The sequence below is a fragment of the Hylobates moloch genome, unplaced genomic scaffold, assembly GCF_009828535.3.
Source record: "Hylobates moloch isolate HMO894 unplaced genomic scaffold, HMol_V3 SCAFFOLD_9, whole genome shotgun sequence".
Classification (NCBI taxonomy): Eukaryota; Metazoa; Chordata; class Mammalia; order Primates; family Hylobatidae; genus Hylobates; species Hylobates moloch.
This window is the reverse complement of record NW_026652284.1, coordinates 124474406-124491912: the sequence shown is the minus strand read 5'-3', so window position 1 is coordinate 124491912 and position 17507 is coordinate 124474406. Positions and strand designations below refer to the sequence as shown.

The 17507-nt window shown below is 65.6% G+C and overlaps 2 protein-coding genes across 2 annotated transcripts in view; one reads left to right on the top strand and one right to left on the bottom strand.

Annotated features, from left to right (window-relative positions):
* Positions 1-17507, top strand: part of BOP1 (BOP1 ribosomal biogenesis factor) — a 34172-nt gene that overhangs the window by 15252 nt on the left and 1413 nt on the right. Inside the window, exons 3-12 of the mRNA XM_032760784.2 lie at positions 4533-4613; positions 15637-15791; positions 15877-15994; positions 16092-16193; positions 16271-16483; positions 16562-16723; positions 16792-16872; positions 16942-17011; positions 17093-17225; positions 17302-17482. Of these exons, the coding sequence (XP_032616675.1) occupies positions 4533-4613; positions 15637-15791; positions 15877-15994; positions 16092-16193; positions 16271-16483; positions 16562-16723; positions 16792-16872; positions 16942-17011; positions 17093-17225; positions 17302-17482 (1296 nt within the window). The remainder of the gene's footprint in view (positions 1-4532; positions 4614-15636; positions 15792-15876; positions 15995-16091; positions 16194-16270; positions 16484-16561; positions 16724-16791; positions 16873-16941; positions 17012-17092; positions 17226-17301; positions 17483-17507) is intronic.
* SCX (scleraxis bHLH transcription factor) lies at positions 12267-14771 on the bottom strand. The gene is made up of 2 exons (XM_032760787.2): positions 13505-14771; positions 12267-12644 (listed from the first exon to the last, which is right to left on the bottom strand). The coding sequence occupies exons 1-2, from the start codon at positions 14069-14071 to the stop codon at positions 12606-12608; spliced, it is 606 nt and encodes a 201-aa protein (XP_032616678.1). The 5' UTR covers positions 14072-14771; the 3' UTR covers positions 12267-12605.

The following is a 17507-nucleotide window of genomic DNA, read 5'->3' as shown; positions in this document are numbered from 1 at the left end:
AAGGCCTGAGACCCGATATTAAAGTGAGAGAAGGCCTGAGACCTGGTGTTAAAGTGAGAGAAGGCCTAAGACCTGGTGTTAAAGTGAGAGAAGGTCTAAGACCCGATATTAAAGTGAGAGAAGGCCTAAGACCTGGTATTAAAGTGATGATTTCAGATTTTTTTTTTTTCTGAGACAAGAGTCTGTCTGTCGCCCAGGCTGGAGTGCAGTAGCCTGATCTCGGCTAAGTCTCCACCTCCCGGATTCAAGCAGTTCTGCCTCAGCCTCCTGCTGGGATTACAGGTGAGCGCCACCACGCCCAGCTAATTTTTTGTATTTTTAGTAGAGACAGGGTTTTCCATGTAGGCCAGGCTGGTCTCGAACTCTTAACCTCAACTGATCTGCCTGCCTCGGTCTCCCAAAATGCTGGGATGACAGGCGTGAGCCTCCGGGCCCAGCCTTCCCAGATAATTTAAGGAGAGTTTGGCCTGTGCCGGAGCGTAATGCAGACTCTTGGGCAGGGGATCCCACCAGCATCTCAGCGAAGGCTCTGGGAATGGCGGGTGGCAGGGCGCGTTGCTGCAGCGTGGGAAGCCTGGACTCGGGCCCCCTGTCGCTGTGGTTCTGGGGTCTGGACGCTGGTGCCGTCTGCTGGAGAGTGGTCTGGAGCTGCAGCTCTGTGGAGTCTGGAAAGGGGCTCCCCAGTGATTCTCACCAGCTGGTTAGTGGAGCCCATCTCAGGCGAAGTTGCCTGGGTGTGGACCACAGAGCTGGGGATGGGACCAGGGGCCAGGGCTGGTGGTAAACTCCGCTCTTGCCTCCGCCCGTGGCCCTGCTTTGGGTTCTTTTGAAGACTGCCAGCTCCAAGCTTCTTGGCCCCCATGGGGGAGTCAGGCAGCTGTTCTGCCACCTGCCCTGGCACTTTGCAGCATTAAACAGGTATTTTGTAGCATTCTGGATTCGAGGGGTCGGAGTTCAGGCCGGAAGCAGCAGGGTCAGTACACCCCGAGTACAGTGTCACGCTGAGGGGCCCCAGAGGGTTCTGGTACATTTCACCTGAGGAAGATTGACACTCAGCTCACATCCTGTGCTCTGGGACTTGGGTGAGGATCTCGGGTGAGCACAGCTGGGCCTCTTGTGCGTCCAGACCGCCCCTGACAGCCATGTTCACGAAGGGCACCCCTGTGCCAGGCAGAGCCACGCAGCCTTCACGACCTCAGCCCAGAATCTTGTGGCGTCAGTGTGGGCTGCCTCCCTTGGGTGGGTAAAGCAGCCACAAGCCCACCAGCTTTGCAGCGGGGGGTACATAGACTCTGTCTCTTGATGCGATGAAAATCAAAGGTTTGTGGCTGTGTTTTAAAATGGTCACAGTCACCCTTATGCTTGCCAAATACTCTTCCCCCAAGGCTCCTCAGAACCTCATTCCACTGCCAGGGTCTCATCTAAACCAGGCCTAGCAGATGGGGGTCCTTGGGCCCCTCTCTGCACAGCTGTCTGCAGTGGGACACCGAGTCACAGTGCTGTGGAGTGGTCTCTGGTCTGTGGTGGTCCTAAGGTGGCTGGGCACATGGCTGGTGGTGGTCTTGACCATGGTGGTCGTGGCCTGTGGTGGTCTTGAGGCCCATGGTGGTCGTGGCCCGTGGCGGTCGTGGCCTGTGGTGGTCTTGGGGCCCATGGCGGTCGTGGCCCACGGTGGTCTTGGGGCCCATGGCGGTCGTGGCCCACGGTGGTCTTGGGGCCTCTGGTGGCAGCACACATGGCCAGTGCCTCATGCAGGGTTGGCCTCCATGCCTGGGAACGACCCTGCCACTCTTGGGCTCCTCCCCCGAGTTACCTTCCTTTTCCTTGAGTAAAAAGGGATGTTTTTCGGCTGTATTTTCTCTGGGCTTTTCAGTTCCTGCTGATGTACTTTCTTTAAAACAAAATGTGGGTTTCCTAGGTACCTGTTGATGAGTCGTTGCTGTCACATGAGCCGTCGGCACAGAGCTCTTGGATACCAGCCCGTCTCTGTGTTGGGCACCCTGCGGCTAGCGTGGGCAGGGCCCTGGGGAGACTTGGCAGTGCTGAGGTGCTGGGTGTGGGGTCTGTGGTGCGGCGCTGAGTTCTCTTGGTCTCCTTGGCACCCCGACAGTGATGTTCTGGCTCTGGTCCCCGGGCAAGTTAGGACTGCTTCCCTCCTGCTGTCCACGTCTCCAGCAGAACCCTCTTGTGGGCAGCCCTGGGAGCAGAGTTCTCTTCCCACTGACCCAGGACACCGCAGCTCTGTTGCCATCGTCTCCCAGGAGGTGAGGGCAGAGCCCGTGTCTCATGCCTGGTTCGTGGCAGTGGAGTACGGCCTGGCTGGCCTGATGCTGGGGAGGGGAGGTTCTGGTGCGGTCACAATAGGGGGCTCATGTGCTTGGACACCGTTTCTGGCTGGCTGAGCTCACTGTGGGTTTCTCCCTTTGGTCCTTGTGGTGACATTCTAGCCCTGGGGCTGGGCAGAGGCCACACAGGGTTCAGGGACTGCAGCAGCCTTTCCTTGGCCCCAGCGGCCCCGCCTCCTGCTGGCACTGCCGAGCTCCTGGCACCTTGTCCTTGCGCTCCCCCTCAGCGGCTCCCTGCCCACCCGTCGGTCCTTCAGACCCGCCTGCCTCTGCCCAGTGGCGCTCGCCTGCCCACTCTCTCAGCTTTTCCTTCACCCTCACACCACTCTCGAGCTCCATCAGGCCTGACCCCTCCTCAGGGACCCCTGCACGTGGACCCCGCATCCCTTGTGTCCCCCCAGCAGCGGAGGTCCTCAGTCAGGCCGCGCACACTGTGGGTGGTGCTGGAGGCCCTGGAGGATCTCGGCTGACTCCAGGCATGGGCGTGGCGGGGAGGGGGTCCTGTCCCTCGGAGTCCAGAGCACGGCGTGGGCTCGTGTTCCGTTGTCTGCGTTGTTAGGGTTTTAGTGGCCTTTTCCTCTAATTTTTAAATTAAAAAAAATATGTTCAATGCCCCACAGCATCTGCCTCCAAAATCTGAAGGGGCCTTCTAGGTCAGGCAGTTCCCAGCAGTGGCCACCCCTGCCCACGTCGCCCCTGCCCGCACCGCCCCTGCCCTTCAGGTGCTGGGCCTGGCTGAGCGCTGTCGCCCCCTGGTGGACTCAGTGTGCCCCACAGCTGTCCCACGGGGATGCTGCACCCCTGGGAACCCAGAGCCTGCCTGTGCCGTGGCCTGTCCACATCCAGCACAGGGGCCACGGGGCACAGAGCGCTGGGTGACAAGTCTTTTGTCACCTGCCAGGACCTTGGGACTGTGGCCCATGAGCAACGAGGCTGGGACTCCAGGGTACGATGCTTCAGCCCTGGCCACTGTGAGGGGTTGGAAGCCCAGCCTGACGCCCATCAGCAGAGGCCAGGCAGGGGCAGCCGACCGCAGCTTGGTGTGGAACTGCCCTTGTGCAGGTCTGGGGCTTGGGGCCGGGGTCGCGTATCTGCTGCGGCTGTGGGGGCTTGTGTGCTCCAGGCAGGGGCAAGAGCTCAGTGTCACTGAACGCCTCAGGCCACTGTCAGCGGCAGGGGGAGACGTGGAAACTGAATCCTTTCCTTGTTCCTGGCCTGGGAAAAAACTTAGTCTCCCATCTCTCTTTATATTGAAGGAAAAAACAGGCAGGGGAGGAGCCCGGGCCGGAGGGAAGAGGGGCTTGGGGCGGGGGTGGGGCGTGCCCGCCCTCGCTCTGGGGTTCCTGTGCCCCAGCACTTTACTGCCCCCACGGGTGAGAGGTGGGCCTGTTTTCCCCATCAGCCTTGGTTCTGCCAGTAAACCCGATCCGGTTGGAGCCATCCTCACCTCCCCAGTTGAGGGCAGAATCTGTTTTCCAGGTTGGGATGTGAATTCTCAGTGGCGCCCACTCTGTGACCCGGTGGGATGGGGTCAGCCTGGGCTGTGGACGTGGTGGGTGGGAGAATGCTGGGCTCCAGGGAGCCTGTGGGGGCTGCAGGCCGAGTGTTTGGGGCCCTCTCTGGGCCCTCTGCTGGCTGGACGTGGCTCCCGGGATGGGTGGACAATGTGTGTCCCCCACCCCTTCAAGAGCATTGCTCCCAGTGACACTGCTGTGACGGCTGTGTCTGCTCCTTCCCCTCGACCATGTCGCCCCCTGTCCCAGGCGGGGCTCGGCAGGAGCGCCATGTGGGGCCTCTGGGAGGAGTCTTGTGGCTTTGACATGAATGGGGGTACGGGGTGGTTGGCGGTGGGTGGGGGTCTTAGTCCTCAGCTGGCGGCTTTGCTCCTGACTGCCGCAGTGGCCTCCGTGTCTAGCCTGACCCCGGTGTCAGCCCAGGGACAGAGGCCTGGGGAGGCTGCAGTCTAGCCCTTACAGAGGACAGGGCTGTGGGCAGGACCTGCGGTGCTGGGTGCCAGCCACAGCCCCCAGAGGCCCCTTAGAGCTGGGTGTTCTTGGCCTTGTGCTGAGGCCTGGGCCAGGCTGGAGCTGCTCAGAGATTTGGGGGTGGTGGGCTTCCTGGGATCCCCCCAAGGTCAAAGGGCATCCTGTGTCCCCTGAAGTAACCATTTTCTCCCTCTCTCTGCAGGCCGGCACCCCTTGCCCGAGGACAGAGGTGGCGAGTGCCCGGATTGGGGATGAGTATGCGGAGGACAGCTCTGATGAGGAGGTGGGGCTGGGGCTGGTTCCCACTGGGCAGGGTGGGGCGGTTTCCATCACAGCCTAGCAGGTGCTGGGCGTTTGGGCTGGGGTTGCCCTGGGGGATGCTGGGACCTGCTGCAGGTGGGTCACACTATTGGAGCCAAGGCCCGTGTGGGCGTCCTGCTTCCCCGTCTGCAAGAGCAATTTCGGGGTCTGGGACACAAGACTGCAATGTATGTGTGTCATCATTGCCTGTGTAGGGGAAGGACCTGGGTGTGGCTCCATGCCCCTGTGTCAACCCTGGCCTGTGGACAGGCTCCATGGGCTCCTGTGGCGTCTGCAGGGTGGCTGTGGGCTCCCTGGGTGCGGAGTGCATGGTCGGGGTGGGGGGTCACAGTCTGGGTGGGGTCATGGGCATGGGTGGTGCCCCTGTCATGTGTGCTGTGGGGTGGGCCACAGGTTGGCTGTGGGCCAGGCGGGCAGAACAGGGCCAGGACCACCTCCTAATGTCCTGATGTTCTGGGCATTGGTGGCCCTTCCCTTCCCCTGGGGTCCCCCCGCCCCCACCCCTGGTGGTGGCTGATGTGGGCTGGGGCCATTGCCTCGGGACCTCTGATTGAGTCCCAGGAGCACATCTCAGGAGGGGCAGGAGGTCGGCTGTTTCTCATAAGGAGCTTGCAGGCAAAGGGGGATGCGTGCTGCTGGGCTGGGCTCCACCAGCGTGGAGAGGCTGGCATCGGGCTGGGCTCCGGCACCGGGCTGGGCTCCGCCGGCGTGGAGAGGCTGGCACCGGGCTGTGTCCAGGAGCAGATTTGGCTGCGGGGGGCTGCCCTCATCTGGGAGAGGCTGGAAGCTCTGAGAAGCTCTGAGGCCAGAGGCAATGCCTGCCTGTACCCTCCTCAGTGTGGCCTGGCCCCAGGGTAGGACTATGGTCCCAGTGGGGCACCTGGGTGTGAGGCGGAGTCCCCTTTGGGCCCTGGGGGCTGTGGGGGAAGGAGAAGGCTTTGGTGTAGGGCCTTCCCGAAGGAGCTCTTCCTGCCTGCCTGTCAGGGGCTGTCCCTGGGGGGCCTGGGGGAGACACGCGCCCCCCTCCCCCCAGGTTCCTCCCCCATCCTTTGGCTCTCTTGGCTGTGGCTGCAGGAGCCTTGGCCGCCCGCCCGATCCGGTCTCTGCTGCGCGTTCAGAGAACAGAGACAAAACAAAATAAATTGGTTTCCTGGCCGGAGCAGCGGGCTCGCTCAGAGAGGGGGGGGCCACGCCGCGCACTCCCTGCCTGTCTCCCCTCCCCCTCCCAGGGGCTCTGGCTGTCGGCAGCCACATCCTGTCGGCTACTTTTTTATATTTGGTATTTTGAGAAATCGATGATGATTGTAAACGGAGCGCGGAGGCCGGGGGAGGGGCCTCGGCAGGGCCTATGGGACCCTGCTGCCCCTGGGGGTGCTTTGCCAGGCCTGTCCAGTGCCACCGCCGCCTGCCGGGTGGGCAGCCCCCTGCTGTGCCGGGAGGAAGCTGGCCAGGGATGTGGGGGCTGCTTCCTCCAGTGATGACTATCCCATATGTTGGTCTGAGTGACAGCGAGGGAGCCGGGGTGCCGCCCGGTGCTCCTGCCAGCACAGCCGGCCAGTGGCTCGAGGGGGCGGCAGAGCTCAGCTTTCAGGAGCCAGGCCAGGCCCGGACAGATGCCTCCCGTCCAGAGAAGTCTGCATCTGCCTAGGTCTCTGTTCCCTTGGAGCAAAGTGGAGTGGCCCTAGGGGAGTGATTTGGGGCCACAGGTGGGCAGGGAAGAGGCTTGGGAGGTGGGAGACAGCCTGCAGCTCTCCGATGAGACAGTGGGGTGAGGACAGCAGGGCCCGTCAGGCAGCCCCGTGTCCTTGGAGGTGGCCGTGGCACCAGGACCATGGTCCTCCTCAGCACTGGGCAGAGCTGGCTGGGAGAGGGCCGACCTCACTGCCAGGGCCTTTCAGGGCTGTGGAGAGGCCCCTGGTAGCAGGGCAGGGAGGGTGCCGCTGGGGCGTGTGCTTCTGCAAGCGGTGATCTCAGCTGGAGCGCTCGGGTGGCAGTGGCTGTGATGCTGAGAAGGTCGGGCCAAGCTCCTGCTGGTGGGAGGTGCCTCCCTGCCACCCCCTGCCCACCTGCCTCCCCTTCTCCTCAGGCCACTTCCCTGCCCTTCCTGGGTCTGGATCCAGGGCCTGGACCTGGATGACACTGGGGTTTCAGGGCCTCTCACCGCTTCAGGGACCCCCTGCTGGACGCTGACTTTTGAAGACCTGAGCAGCCCCTCACGGGAGAACTGTATTCCAGCTCTTGGTCTCTTATTCCCCTCCCCCAGGTGCGCAGGCAGCAGCGAGCAGGCGGAGGGAGGCGGGCGGAGCCCCTGGAGGAGGCGCTGGGCCTGGCTGGGGTCCTGCCGCCCGGCAGTGGGGGGCCCCCAGGAGCCGGCTGAGCTGCGGCTGCCCCGCCCCCGCATGGCCACCTCACCCCTCTCCCACCGCGCCTGGAGCTTCACAGACGTGATCTCATCCAGCCGCTGGGACCCCCGGGGAGGTGGGCCGGGGTGGAGGGGCGGGGCAAGGGGGCTGCTCGGCCTTTGCGGAAGCTGCCCCTCCGCTTTGATTCGAGCGGTTGGGAGAAACTGAGGCCAGGTGGCTGCTAAGGTAGAGGGTGCAGCCGCCCACCCTCCCCTGCCTGTGGCCGCGTGTGTCAGGAAAGCGGAGCAGGCTGAGGGATCTGGGTGGCCGTCAGCTCTGGCCAGAGGAGCCGCCCTCTGCTGTCCCTTTCCCGTGCCCCGTGGTGCTGGCCTGGGACCATCTCCCACAAGGCCTCCACTGGGGTCTGGGGTCTGGGGCTGGGGTGCAGCCTTGGCGGCTCCCCGGTGCCCCCGGCCCTGCCTGGGCTGTGAGTCAGGTTCCCGCAGGGATGCAGCCGGGCCTGTCTGCGTCCAGAGCCCGTGGTCCCCTCTGCTCTCGCGCCAAGCGCCGTTAATGGCTTCTCCCAGCTACTGAACCGGCAGCTGCCTCCAGTGCTGGCGGCCTCCGCTCCTCCGGGCCGCCCCCGCCCCCGCGTCCTGGCCCCGCGCACTCAGGCTTGCGTCGCTGCTGGCAGCGCGGCCTCGGCTCAGGTTTCCCGGCGAGCGAACGGCCCTCCCCACGCTGCTTGTGGAGGGCGCCCGGGCCTACAGACCGCCCCAATCTCCCTGGCGGCCATCCACCCCCGCGGCCGCCTGCATGCCTGCCTCCGAGGGGGCTGCTGACTGGGCTGGGGCTGGCCCTCGGGTCTGGTCCCTTTCCACTGAGGAGGGAAACGGGCGCGCCCTGCTACCCAGGCTGTGGGTGGGTGTGTGTAGCCTGACGGCTGCGTGCCCCTTGGCCAGCTTGAAGGCCCTCCTAGGCCTGGCCTGCTGCACTCAGTTGTCCGGTTTGGGAGAGGAGAGACCCTGGGGTCAGTGAGGAGGGGCAGGGAAGCCAGGGCCCGCATGGGGGCACCCTGGGCTCTCGGATGAAGCAGGGCGGGGCAGTGGCTGGCAGGTGGGAGTGGCCTCTTCAGAGCCGCGTCCTCCTGCTTGTGGGCTGCAAGGGTGGTGGGGGCCCTGGCCTGCTGTGCCCACTCGGGGCCAGTGTCCTTGGCAGCTGGAACCCGGGTGGGCAGGGGGGGTGCTCTACAGGGCTCTTGAGCGGGGGCTTTGCCCTGGGGCTGGCAGAGCAGCCTGTGGAGTGGAGCCGGGGAAGGCATGGGAGGGCAAGGTCTGTCGGGCAGGTGGTGACGGCTGCAGGCTCTGGGCCCTCTGGGGAGGCCGGCTGGGGAGAGCTGGGTCTGGGTGTGTGTCCCAAGGCTGGGGCTGTTCTGCAGGGGACGGGAGTCCCAGGTGCGTGTGTGTGCGTGGATCAGGACTGGGGGAAAGGTCTCCAGAATTAGATTTTGGAGGTGTCTGGAGTTGGGGGCTGGGCAGGCGTGGACCTCTAGAGCCCTGTCCCCACCCCACCTGGAAGCTGTAGCTCTGAGTTGTGGGGCTCAGAGCAGGCCGAGGAGGAGTGAGCACTGGTGGATGTCGGTGGGGGGGTGTTTGGGGTGTCATGCCCCACCCCCAGCATCCTGCAGGAGTTTCTGGGAGCCCCTGCTTAGGAGATGCCAGGCATTGGGGTGTTCTGCCTGGGAACAGCCAGTGTCCCTGGGCCAGCCCCAGCAGAGACTGAGGCAGGCCAGGTCTGGAGGAACCCCTGGGTCGGCAGTGGCTTCTCTCCAGCCTGCAGACCCCCAGGGGGTGACTTGCTGCCCTCCCAGCTGTGGAGGTGCAGGGACCCCTGGGTCAGTAGTGGCTTCTCTCCAGTGGTGGAGGTGCCGGAAGAAGGCCGAGCTGTGTGCCCAACCTCTAGAAGGGCAGATGTGTGGTTGGCGGGAGCCGGGCCGGAGCTGAGGGTGTCTGGGCTGGTGGCTCCTCCTGCCTGGGCCCCACCTTGGGCCGGGGTCGCTCAGCTGGTTTGGACTTTGAGGAGGAGGAGACTAAGCAGGACCTGGCTTTCTCCCCTCTGGCCCCGGTGCCAGGGCCCAGCACCCCTGCTGGAACCTTCAGTAGGGTGAGATGCAGCAGGTGAGCCTCCCGCCCTGGCCTTGCCCTGAGCACTTTGACAGATAAAACCCTGAGGAAGAGGAGGAGGCGGCGGCCTCACGTCACACAGGAAGGCCGTGTGGCGCTCCGAGACAGGCGGGCGTTTTGTGCAGGGGAGCGGCGCGAACGCTGAACACTACCCGCATTGTAATCGGAGAGGGGCTGGGGAAGAGAGAGACGGAGCGAGGGCGGCTGACCCCACGCTCCCGGGGGACAGGTGGGAGAGGCGGAACGAGGAGAGAGTGAAGGATTCCAGAGGTGGGCCGGCTTCCTCTCTCGCAGACAGACACGGGAGGAGGCGGGCAGCGGGCCAGCCCCATACCTGCAGTTCCAATCTGTGGTCCTGACAGCTGCAGCCACTTTGGGGAGGGGGAGGGAAGGGGGCTCATCGAGAGCGGAAAAATCCCAGCCGACACATCAGCCGGTTGCGGCCTGTGTCCGGTGCAGTCTGGGCTGGGGGCCTGTCCTTGGGGCTGGGCGGCCCCCAGGAGAGCCCTGACGCTGGGTCTGTGTGTGCCCCCGGCCTGCCCGGGCTCTCGGTGCGGGGCCTGACCCGGAGGGGTCACATGTGTTTCCTGGCAGCCCGCAGGTGCTGCACAGGGCGGGGCGGGTGGTGGGCGCAGGCGGCCGTGATGAATCATGTGTCCCGCCAGCAGCTCGTTCCCCAGGCCGGGGACAGGAGCTGACAGCTGAGGCCCAGCAGAGTGTTTCCAGCCCAGCTCAGCTCACAGGGGCGGCTGCTGGCCCAGGGTGCAGGCTGGGGCCCCTTCCGTCCCAGCTGCCTCTGTGGGGCACAGGCGGAGGGAGCCCTGGGTCTCTGTGGAGGTGAGGCCAGCACTCTGGGAAGGGAGCCAGGGGCTGTGGTGGGCAGGGAGCACCTGCCACTCGTCTGCCCGGCGGCTGTGAGCTGCGAGTGGATTCGGGTGGGCCGCCGCAGGCCTGGGGGTCAGCCCACGCCACCCCCGGTCTGGTTTGAATTTCTGGAGCAGTGGAGGGTGACGGAGTGTTCCTCCCCCGCCCCTCCCCTCTTGCTGGCTGGCGGGCCGGGCCCTCGGCCGCTGCTACCGGTGCAGCTCAGGGAGCGGCTGGGCTGGCTGCCCAGGCCTGAGGCGGAGGGCTTGGCTGTGATGGCTGTGAGTGCTGCACCCCAACCAGCAGGGCCCTGGGGATCCTTTCAGCTGTGAGGCCTCCAGGTTGTTGTTCCCTGTTCCCTTCTAGCCTCGTTAGATACCCCAAACTCTGACCCCAGTCCACGGGGGCTCTGATGCCCCTTTTCCCTGTACTCCCCCTTGACCCTGCCCAGACCTCCCCAGCCTGGTCCGCACCTTTCCACCTGCTCGTCTGGCCTCCTGCATTCCCGCTCCAAGCTGGCGCTGCCCTGTCCTTGGTGCCAGCCGCCGACGCCCCGCACCTGCCCGCTCAGGCCAGCAGCCCCTGGTGTCCCTGCCCTGGGGACTTTCAGTATCTTCCATCCGATTTGTCGCCAACGCTGACCGGCCACTGAGGTGGGGGTTTCATGTGGAGGTTTGCAACCCCCACCAGGCCCAGGTCTGGAAATGGGAGGCCTGGAGGTGAGGGGTAGGTGGGCTATGGACCCTCCCTACAGAACTACACCCAGTGCCCAGTGGAGGGAGGGCTGGCGTGGGCGCCATGGGCCTTAGGGTGCTATGCAGAGTGCCCGGCCTGGCCATGCTCCTGGGTCCACCCTGCTCCTCACTCACCAGCGCCTTGGTGCCTGGGAGGGTGGCGGGGCGGGGGTGTGAGGAAAGCTCCCGAAAAGGGAAGGGGCTGCCTCAGCCCCTAGCTGCATCCCCACATCCCCTGGGCCCTGGCTTCCCGGCGGGCGGAGGCTTCTGCAGTGACTGAGCTTGTCCTCTCCTCCCCTCCCTCTGGCCAGCTGTGGGCTCCTGCAGGATTAGGGAGAGGAAATTTGGGGTTGGGTTTCTCTCTGAACGAAACCTGCCGTTGTGACTTTTTATCCTGTTATATTTCTATCAGATTGGACGCAGCCCCCCTCTAGCCCTTAATGGCTCTGGCTTTGAGAATTTCCTCCAAAATTACACCACTGCTTCCTGCTCCGCCGCTCCCTGGAGCCTGTCTTTGCAGAGGAGGGGCAGTCCTGGGCCAGCCCTCCACCCATGCCCACGTGGGCCACAGCACCTGGTCTCCCCCCCGAGGGTACGTCCGTGCCTGTGCTAGCGGGGAACTGGGGCCGGCTGCCGCCCTGACGCCCGCATCTGGCACCGTCAGCCATTGTCCATCCAGCCGGAAGTTAGGCTGTGGCCTGGCAGGGTTGGGGGGAGGTGGTCCACACAGCACCGCCCGCCTTTCTTCTCTCTGTGCCCACTGAGCTCACACCACTAAACGGTAATTGTCACCTGCAGGATTTTAATGGCCGGCCAGCTGTGCACAGAGCGCTGTGGGGGCCAAACCCACCTCCTGTGGTGGGCGGGTCTTCAGGGGGCTGCGTGGGACATGGTGGTGGGAGGAGGGTGGCCAGGGGTCCTCCTTCCCATGTGGGCAGTGCTTCCAGGGGCCAAGTGGCACTGGTGCATGAGGAGATGCCTCTCTCTCCAGTCAAGGCTCGTGGAGGCAGGACACCCACTGCCTTCGCTGGGGCCGGGAGCCCACCCCCTCTGCCGGGCAGCACAGCTTGCTCCACTCCTTGTGGCCACATGCAGCGCCCTCCTCACCCTCAGGGCCCCTGGGTGCCCGACAGGCCCGAGAGTGGGGTTCCCCTGCCCTGCCGCTGCCTCTGTCCCTGCCTTATGGCATCCCTGCCTTGTGCCTCACTCTCCCCATCTTCTGCCACGCAGCTCCTCCCCCACCCTCTCTCCCTGCGTGGCTCCCTTGTCCCCACCCCACAGCTTCCCGATATGAGGCTCTGTGGGTGAGCTAAGCCCGTCCTCACCTCCTCAGCCCAGGGAGCGGTGGCCCTGAGCCTGGAAAGTGGGGGCTTCCCAGGGAGCCGGGGTACTTGGCCCAAGGAGGATGGGACCACCAAGGGTGGGAATGGAGGCTCAGGCTGGGGGCTGGGGGTGAATTCTGAACCTTTTATGAGGACAGTTGGCCTCCATATTTGGAAGATACTGTTTTGTTTTTAATTATACAAAATTTTCAGACTTTATATTATCATATCAAAAACACAAGACGCCATCACACAGTGGCCGGAAGAAAAGCCAGCGCAGAAAGTTCCAGTGGGCCCGGGCAGGTGCTGGGGCCAGCGCAGAGTCCCGCTGCCGGCGCCTGTCTGTACGTCCGTCTGTCCCTTGGCCCTGCTCGCAGCCAGGGCTGGCCTGGGGGCATGCTTGCGGTGGGCCTTGCCCAGCTCAGGTCCAAGGTGGGGGCTGTCTGCGGTCACCCCGGGCATCCACCTCCCCCAGCAGCGTCTGCCTCCTGGCTGCTGCCGGCCACCTCCTAACTGCGAATCGCTGTCTTTCTGTCGCGGTCCTTGCTCTGCAGAGGGGAGGGAGGAGTGTCAGGCCCCGGCAGAGCCCAGTGCCAGTCTGCGCCTCTCTGGCCTCCCTGCTGGGTGCCATCTCAGGTGGCCAGCGCTGAGGCACCTCCTTCCCGGCTCACCCCAGCTTCCCTCAAGCGTTTTGGGGAGGGGAGCATACTGCTGCACAGCCGAAATTGTAAAATTAAATTTCCCAGATGTTCAGGCCCCAGGAGCTGGCGCGTGCTGTCTGGAGAGGAAATGGGGATTGGGAAAAGCCGTGCCGTATTTTCTCCCTGCTCACCCTGCTTTTCCGGTGCCACCAAGCACAGCAGGAGTTGTAAATCACAGCTGGCCAGCTCTCCTGCGGGGGCCCTCTCGGGCAGCCCTACAGGACCTGGTGTCTTGGTGTGCAGCCTAGGTGGGGGACGGACAGCAGGTGCCCAAGATGGCTTAGGCCAGTGGTGGGCCGCAGGGGCTAAGACCCCGGGGTCCTTCCTCTCTTGCCTTGCAGCCTATTTCTGAACTCAGCTGTTTTCACTCCACCTTTCAACTTACTGAAAAGGGAAGCTCGCAGCGGCCTGGTCCAGCTCCCCAGCCTCCCCGCCCTGGGTGGGCCCCTTTGGCCATCCCTAGCTCTTACCCCTCATGCAGCTCCCTGCAGGGGACTCCACACTCCACTGGGAGCCGAGTGTCCTAGGGACACCCTGGAGAGGAGCCCCAGGAGAAGGCCCCAACCCCCAGCAGGCCTGTGTTACAGGTGTGCCTGCCTGTGCCCTGTTGGGGAGCCCTGCCCGTGCGGCCTCGCCTCCTCTGCTTGGCAGGTGTGGGCTGAGGGGCGCGTTGGAGGCCCCCTCGGCGCCCCACGGCCCGTGCTCACCAACTTTCTCTGGTTGCTGAGGCAGAAGGTGCAGATCTGTTTGGGCTGGGTGTTCTCGCCGTCGCGGGTGGGAGGCGGCGGGGGCGGCGGCGGGGGGCTGCCGGCGCGCGCCGCGTGGAAGAAGGCGGGCCCGGAGTGGCAGGGCTGTCCGTCGCCGCAGGCCTCGCCCGCCAGCAGCACGTTGCCCAGGTGCGAGATGTAGCTGGAGGCCAGGCGCAGCGTCTCAATCTTGGAGAGCTTGCGGTCGGCGGGCTCGGTGGGGATCAGCGTGCGCAGCGCCGTGAAGGCCGTGTTCACGCTGTTGGTGCGGTCTCGCTCGCGCGCGTTCGCCGTGTGCCGCTGCCGGGGCTCACGGCCTGGCCGGCCCCCTGACCCCCCGCCCCCGGCCCGCCGGCCCCCCGCCCTCCGCCGGGCGCCCTGGAGACCGCAGCGCGCCGCGTGCACGCGACAGGGTTTCTCGTCGGAGCCCGAGCTGTCGCTGCCGCGGTCCTCGTCCTCCGACAGCGGGCTCACCTCGGGGTACAGGTAGCGGCCCGGCGGCGCCGGGCGCAGCGTGGCGAAGGACATGGGGCCGGCGGGGGCGCGGCGTCAGCTCTGTCGCGCGCTGCTCATGCCGCCTCCTGCGGCCGCCGCGGGCCTCGCGGGCCGGCCGGGGCGAGGCGCGGGGTCTCGGTTGCGCCGTCTCGGCTGCGCCCCGCGGTGGCAGCTGCCGGGCGCCGCGCGCACATGTGCGTCCCGGGCTGGAGCGGGGCCCCGAGCTGCGCCTTTATAGCGGCGTCCCGGCCCCTCCCCCGCGCACGCCCCGCCCCTCTCAGCCTGGAGGCTCCTCGAGCAGCGCCCGCCGCGTCCCTCGGCCTTCTGTGGCCACGCTTTGGCGGCGGGAGGGGGCGGGGGGGGGTCTTTAGGGCATCGTTCCGTCTCTGGGGATGCAGAGGAAGTGGGAGGTCGCTTCTGGGCTGTAGTTACTCAGGGCCCCAAAACTGCAGTGCCCCCCTCCCCGGGAGAGGGGAGGAAGGTCAGCAGGACCCACCACCCCGTTTTCTCCCGTGGCACAACTGAGTTAACCCAGCCGCCCTGGCCCTGCTGCCTGACCGCACCCTGTCTGTCTCTGCCTCCCATGTGCGCCAGCGCCTGCCTGTGCCAGGCCGTGTGCAGGGGGCGGGCACAGGCGAGTATTCAGGGGCCTAGAGCTCAGTCTCTCCGCCTGTCTGTCCTGCACCTGCCTCTCCAGGCTTGGCACAGACTGCGTGCCTCCTGCTAGCTGGCCAGGTCCCCTGTTCCTGTGCTGTGTGGACCTCTCACCCGGTCGGTCTCCTTGCCCCCTCCTCCTTCCCCCGTTCCTCTCTAGGGCCACCAGGCCCCTCAGGAAACACACACATACCCTCATTATCCAATTTGGGGGTGGCCCCCTATCTCCATGAGGAGGAGAGGGAAGGACCCTCAGCAGGGGGCAGGGCCCAAGGGGTCCCTCCTGCGGCAGGGGCCCGGCAGGCTCCCAGCTGTGCTCTGTCTTGCCTGGGCCCCTCCCCGTGGCTACTGTTGCAGGAAACAGCCGCCTGGGCAGCGGTCCCCAGGCTGGAAGGAGCGAGGGTGGCGGCTGGCAGGGGTTGCAACCAGGAATGTACGTCCAGGAACGTGGCTGTTCTGTCTGGGGAGGGGCCGAGGGCAGATGGTGGGGGGTCCCCCACAGAGAGGTCTTGGCTTCTGCCTCTCTGTGGAATGGGTCAGTTGGGGTCTTCCCCGAGTCCCCGTCTTACAGCTGCCCACTTCTGCCTAAGGCCCCTGCCAGGGGAGGGAGCCCGCGGGTGATGAGGTCATCCCTGTCTGTGGCTGCCCAGAGCCCTGGCCAAGGAATCCATTGAGGGGGGAGCTCTGGGGTTGGCACCACTTCAGTGGAAAATGTGAAGGTGCAGCTCCGGCGCCTCCGAGGGCGGGGGTGGGGGCAGCGTGGCCGCCATGCCACGTCAGACCCCAGGGCTGGGGAACGGGCGTAGGTCAGGGCCAGTGACCTCAGGGCACTTGAGGCTGGGCCTGCACTCACCCTGCAACCTCCTCACCTGCTCCCCTGGGCGGCCTGAAGCGGGGGTGGGCCTTGTAGGGTCAGATGCTGACATGGTGGCCCCCGGCTGCAGGACATCCGGAACACGGTGGGCAACGTGCCCTTGGAGTGGTACGATGACTTCCCCCACGTGGGCTACGACCTGGATGGCAGGCGCATCTACAAGCCCCTGCGGACCCGGGATGAGCTGGACCAGTTCCTGGACAAGATGGATGACCCTGACTACTGGTGAGGGCTGGTGGGGTGGGGCCAGCAGCCGGGGTGGGCCCGAGGGGTGGGGCAGGGCTGGCGGGGTCTGACTGGCAGTCTCCAGGCGCACTGTGCAGGACCCGATGACAGGGCGGGACCTGAGACTGACGGATGAGCAGGTGGCCCTGGTGCGGCGGCTGCAGAGTGGCCAGTTTGGGGACATGGGCTTCAACCCCTATGAGGTAGGTGGCAGTGGCTGGCCCTGGGGAGATGGGGGTCCTGGAGGCACCAGCAGGGCCTCAGCCACGCTGGCCCACATGCCCACATCTTTTCCCTCAGCCGGCTGTCGACTTCTTCAGTGGGGACATCATGATCCACCCGGTGACCAACCGCCCGGCCGACAAGCGCAGCTTCATCCCCTCCCTGGTGGAGAAGGAGAAGGTGGGGCACACGGCCCCTGGGGCTTGACCTGGGCTGCCCGCCCCGCGCTGCCCGTCCTGACCCGGCTGCCTATGCAGGTCTCTCGCATGGTGCACGCCATCAAGATGGGCTGGATCCAGCCTCGCCGGCCCCGAGACCCCACCCCCAGCTTCTATGACCTGTGGGCCCAGGAGGACCCCAACGCCGTGCTGGGGCGCCACAAGATGCACGTGCCCGCTCCCAAGCTGGCCCTGCCAGGCCACGCCGAGTCATACAACCCACCCCCTGAATACCTGCTCAGCGAGGAGGAGGTGGGCCTGCATCCTGGGGGCTGGGACCCTGTCCCCATGCTCCCGTGACCCTCCCCCCCCGTGTCTCGGTCTCCACAGCGCTTGGCGTGGGAACAGCAAGAGCCGGGTGAGAGGAAGCTGAGCTTTTTGCCACGCAAGTTCCCAAGCCTGCGGGCCGTGCCTGCCTACGGACGCTTCATCCAGGAACGCTTCGAGCGCTGCCTCGACTTGTACCTGTGCCCACGGCAGCGCAAGATGAGGGTGTGTGGGGGCGGCACACCGGGGGGCGGCACAGGGGGCAAGGCTGACCTGGCGTTCTCCTGCCCCAGGTGAATGTAGACCCTGAGGACCTCATCCCCAAGCTGCCTCGGCCGAGGGACCTGCAGCCCTTCCCCACGTGCCAGGCCCTGGTAAGTGGAGACTAGGGGGCTGGGGTTGCACCCTCCGAGTCTGGCTCCTCACTGCTGCCTCCTCCTCAGGTCTACAGGGGCCACAGTGACCTTGTCCGGTGCCTTAGCGTCTCTCCTGGGGGCCAGTGGCTGGTTTCAGGTGGGTCCGAGCTGGGGGCAGCCTTGAGCTGGGGGGCAGGTGGGATGGCCAGGTGTTGAGAGCTGTCTCTACTGCATCCAGGCTCCGACGACAGCTCCCTGCGGCTCTGGGAGGTGGCCACTGCCCGCTGTGTGAGGACTGTGCCCGTGGGGGGCGTGGTGAAGAGTGTGGCCTGGAACCCCAGCCCCGCTGTCTGCCTGGTGGCTGCGGCCGTGTAAGTGGAGGCCCTGGGGGCTGGGGAGCCAGGGGTGGCACTGTGCTTAGGGGCTGTGTCTGGGCCTGGCTCACAGGGAGGACTCAGTGCTGCTGCTGAACCCAGCTCTGGGGGACCGGCTGGTGACGGGCAGCACAGATCAGCTGTTAGGCGCCTTCGTCCCGCCTGAGGAGCCCCCCTTGCAGCCGGCCCGCTGGCTGGAGGCCTCAGAGGAGGAGCGCCAAGTGGGCCTGCGGCTGCGGATCTGCCACAGCAAGGTGCGCGGGGTGCATTGGGGGTGAG

Coding starts and splice junctions, on each gene's coding strand:
- SCX (XM_032760787.2), bottom strand. CDS start 14,071: ATGTCCTTCGCCACGCTGCGCCCGGCGCCGCCGGGCCGCTACCTGTAC. Junction 12,645..13,504: donor TCAGCAACCAGAGAAAGTTG/GTGAGCACGGGC, acceptor TCCCCTCTGCAG/AGCAAGGACCGCGACAGAAA.